At 37.5% G+C, this 4,818-nt stretch overlaps 1 protein-coding gene across 1 annotated transcript in view; it reads right to left on the bottom strand.

The window, feature by feature from the left end:
• Nucleotides 1-192: 192 nt before the first annotated feature.
• Nucleotides 193-4,818, bottom strand: part of LOC106882504 (protein HID1) — a 36,564-nt gene continuing 31,938 nt past the window's right edge. The window contains exons 12-14 of the mRNA XM_014933199.2: nt 4,012-4,322; nt 2,575-2,990; nt 193-909 (exon numbers count right to left, since the gene is read on the bottom strand). Of these exons, the coding sequence (XP_014788685.1) occupies nt 846-909; nt 2,575-2,990; nt 4,012-4,322 (791 nt within the window). The 3' untranslated portion in view covers nt 193-845. The remainder of the gene's footprint in view (nt 910-2,574; nt 2,991-4,011; nt 4,323-4,818) is intronic.

Here is a 4,818-nt window from a genome sequence, read left to right as displayed (position 1 = left end):
ATATAAATAAAAGAACAAAATGACAAAAAAAAAAAAAAGAAACATTCCTGATATATCATTGATGAAGTTTTCCATCATTCCTTTTAACATGTTTTGCTCTATTCATCCATTATAGCCAATACTTACAATGGATGCAACAATGTACATGGTTATGAATTCATACAAGTGAATTTAGGAGTTAACTGCAATAAATTACATTCAGCTCTAATACAATCAGTTATTTATTGTGCATACAAAGCACACCATTTTACAGACACCCACAGACGTGTGTGTGTGTGTGTGTATATATATATATGTATGTATATATATATGTGTATATATATATATATATATATATATATATTTCCATATATCATTTTATTTATTTCATATTTATTACACTAGTATGTATGTACATTTAAATACTGGCATATGATTATGAGATCAAATTTGTTTTCAGCTAATTAAAATGGAACGTCATCGTTTAATTACTATTTCTGTCTCTAAATCTTTGACATCATATTTTGTGGAGAAATTATTTAAACTATTATGAATTGAGTGTGTTCTGAATGTGTGAATCACAAAGAAATGCTCTGAAATAATTTTGCAGTGTTTACAGATTCAAAATAAACTATTTTAGTTTCTGAAGAGCTTTTAGAATTAGTGAAAGCAGAGATTCTTTACTGAAATAATTTTTCTGTAAAATATAACAGTATGTGTGTGCATGTAAGGATATATATGTGTAAGAGTGTTTGCACATGAGTTTAAGTGTATGCATGAAAATGTTTGTGGAAATATGTGTTAATGTATGTATATATGTATGTATAGATAGATATACATATATACACACATACACACCCTCACTACTAGACTCTCTGAATCTCAAAAAGTTTCACGTCAGTATCATACCATATTGGTGGATCAACATTCCTGTAAAGAAAAATATTTTTAAAATGAGGAATTTAATTATTTAATTACATTGTGATACTAATAGCATTTTTTTTTTACAAATTACAAATTAGGCTGAACATTTTTCTTCTAACAACATTATTATTATTATTATTATCATCATCATCATCATCATTACCATTACATTATTTACATTTGACGGATATTTGTCCTCATCTTGTTTGTTATTAACAAATTTCGGCTGATATACCCTCCAGCCTTCATCAGGTGTCTCAGGGAAACTTCAAACCAGAGTTCTCATTCCTAATGTAGTTTTCAATGTTATTATTATTATTAATATTGTTCCGGTCACTGCTTGGAGTCAAACTCTTAACCACTACGCCATATGCCCGTGGAGGGTATATCAGCCAAAACAACAAATGAGGACAAATATCCATCAAATATAAATAATGTAAATAATTCCTCATCTTTTAAATATAGAACTGTATCATCATTACTACTGTTATCATTACCATCATCATCATCATTACCGTTATCATCATCATCACTATCATTACCATCATCATCATTACCAATATAATGATTATCATCATCATCATTACCATTATCATCATCATCATCGTCGTTTAACGTCTGCTTTCCATGCTAGCATGGGTTGGACGATTTGACAGAGGACTGGTGAAACCAGATGGCAACACCAGGCTCCAATCTGATTTGGCAGAGTTTCTACAGCTGGATGCCCTTCCTAACGCCAACCACTCCGAGAGTGTAGTTTATATATATATATATATATATATATCATCATCATCATCATCGCTTAACGTCTGCTTTCCATGCTACCATGGGTTGGACAATTTGACTGAGGACTGGTGAAACCAGATAGCTACACCAGGCTCCAATCTGATCTGGCAGAGTTTCTACAGCTGGATGCCCTTCCTAATGCCAACCACTCCGAGAGTGTAGTGGGTGCTTTTTACGTGCCACCGGCACAAGATTATTATTACTACTACTACTACTATTACTACTGTGGCAAACTGGCAGAATCATTAGCATGAAGGGAAAAATGCTTAGCAGCATTTTTCATTTGGCTTTATGTTCTGAGTTCAAACTTCACCGAGGTCAACTTTGCCTTTCATCCTTTCAGGGTCAATAATTTAAGTACCAGTGAAACACTGGGGGTCGATGTAATCGACTAGTCCCCTCTCCACAAACTTCAGACCTTGTGTCTTTTGTAGAAAAGATTATTATTATTATTATTATTTTATGTTTGACTTTTGCTTTGCATTTGTACAAGTTGGATCCAAGTCTCACCTAGAGACCTCAAGAGACAACAAGTTAGAAGTTCATGTAGGTGTTATGCCTAGGGTACCATATATTTGGATTTGTACATAGTGTTGTTCTAGAGAATGTTTAAGAAACCATAAGAAAATTATGTGTTTGCTTTAAAATTTGAGATCACATAGACAGTATTTTACGTAGGATATGGGCAGTTCCCATGAGCACTATCTTTTGAACTTCAGCCATTTTGGGGTTTCCTGGTATATGAGCTAGGTAGTAATCAGCCCGTTTCGCTGTCATGTAGTATATAATAATAATTATTATTATTATTATGTATTATTATTATTATTATTTCTATTATTATTATTATATACCCTCAATAACAATGTTAAGGAGCAATAAACTTACCTGAGATAGATCACACCCCACAAGTAAGTTCGGAACCACATCGTCGTTCCACTGTTCGCTTGGTACTTTCGGATGAGAATTGGGTGTGGCACGGGTAGCAAACCGACTAGGGTACCATGTTGGAGAAACTTCAGGATCTCACTCTCATCCTTCAGGCCCTTGTCGATGCAGATCTTCTCCACCTGGGGTACGAGCACTTGCAGCATGCGCATAATGGTTTGCAAGGGCAGCTTCTGTTTCCAGCTGGCCACCCAGTCGGGTGTGGCCACCCATGGAGCAGCTGAGCCCATTGATGACCCGGTCCTCAGTAAGTGAGGTGGAGGAGGAGGAGGGCTGCTACTTGAGTGCCCTCCCCTACCGACGCCAACACCATCACCACCAGCAGAGGTCAGACTTTCTGGAGAGAGGGAGCAAGGCTGCAAACATAAAACATAGCGATAGAGAAAAAACAGATCAGAGAACATACAAAGAAAGCAGATAAAACATTATCATTATTATTCTTCTTATTATTATTATTAAGGTGGTGAGCTGACAAAATCGTTAGCGTGCTGGATAAAATGCTTAGTGTTATTTCACCTATTGCCATGTTCTGAGCTCAAATTCCACCGAGGTCAACTTTGCCTTTCAACCTTTCAGGGATGATGAAATAAGTATTAATTGAGCACTGGAGACAATCATCATCATCATCATCGTCATTTAACGTCAGCTTTCCATGCTAGCATGGGTTGGACGATTTGACTGAGGACTGGTGAAACCAGATGGCTGCACCAGGCTCCAATCTGATTTGGCAGAGTTTCTACAGCTGGATGCCCTTCCTAACGCCAACCACTCAGAGAGTGTAGTGGGTGCTTTCCCCTTCTCTCAAATTCCAGGCCTTGTGCCCACGGTAGAAAGGATTATTATTATTGGGTTGTCCGGAAAGTTCGTGCCGATTTTTAAAGGAAAGAAAAAGGTCAATAATTACTTGCCATTACATTTTTAATCAACCAAATGTGAACTAATTTGTTGCACAATGCATCTCCATCTTTCCTTTAACTTGAAAATACCCTCTTCCCAGAATTGAGGTGGTTTCATGGCAAATAAGTCGAAAGGTAAGCTACTATAAATCAGCACAAACTTTCCGGACAACCCAATATTATTATTATTATTATTATTATTATCATTATTAAAGCGATGAGCTGGCAGAATCATTAGTGCGCTGGACAAAATGCTTAGCGGTACTGGCAACGGCCATGCTCAAAATGGTGTTTTTTACGTGCCACCTGCACAGGAGCCAGTCCAGCTGCACTGGCAACGACTTCGCTTGAATGATTCTCTAACATGCCACCGGCACAAGTGCCAGGAAGGCGACTGTTCGATTAAAATCCTTCAATGTGGTGCTCCAGCATGGCCACAGTCAAATGACAAACAAATAAAAGAATACCAAGATATACTTACAAACATGCTGGGTTTGTTCAAAGTTGAGCCGTCGGAAGTGATTCCGAGGCTGGCGATTCCCATGTCTTCCTCTTCCTCATCCTCCTCCCCGTCCTCTTCACTCTCCACGTCTCTCCTCTCTGCCACCTGCACCTGCTCACGACCTTCCACCTCTTCCCCCTCCTCTTCTTCCTCGTCTTCTTCAGTGGGATTCTGAATGTTGTTCGCCGGCTGAACGTTGTGCATCGTGGCAGCCCCTCTGGCAAGGTCTTTGAGAGTCGGTTGGTGATGGCCCTCATCAGGGGCAGATTTCTCAGTCATTTTGTCAAGACCTGCACAACATCAACAACAACATTAATAGCAGCAGCAACAACTACAACCACTGATACTATCTACTATACATTAGATACTGTACTCCAAGATACACTAACTCTCAATAAAAGATGGAACAAACAAGAACTATTACTACTAATACAAACAACCATATTATACATTACATCAGGGGTTTTCAAACTTTTTGACTTGCGGACCCCTTTATATTTCAGGCTTCACCTTAGGGACCCCCTTATAAACGCTTATGAAATTTATACATAAATATTTGCTTAAAATAACATCTATTTTTACATTTATTCATTTAACAGTATTTAACAAATAGGTTTATTGTCAATTAATAGATTTCGATTAAAAAACATATATAAACATATATAAAATCACACAGAGTGTGACAAGGCTGACCCTTTGAGTTACAGGTACAACAGAAACAGGAAGTAAGAGTGAGAGAAAGTTGTGGTGAAATAGTACAGCAGGGTCCGCCACCATCCCCTGCCG

Source organism: Octopus bimaculoides, chromosome 29 (genome assembly GCF_001194135.2).
Source record: "Octopus bimaculoides isolate UCB-OBI-ISO-001 chromosome 29, ASM119413v2, whole genome shotgun sequence".
NCBI classification, from domain to species: domain Eukaryota; kingdom Metazoa; phylum Mollusca; class Cephalopoda; order Octopoda; family Octopodidae; genus Octopus; species Octopus bimaculoides.
This window is presented reverse-complemented; position numbering and strand designations above follow the sequence as displayed.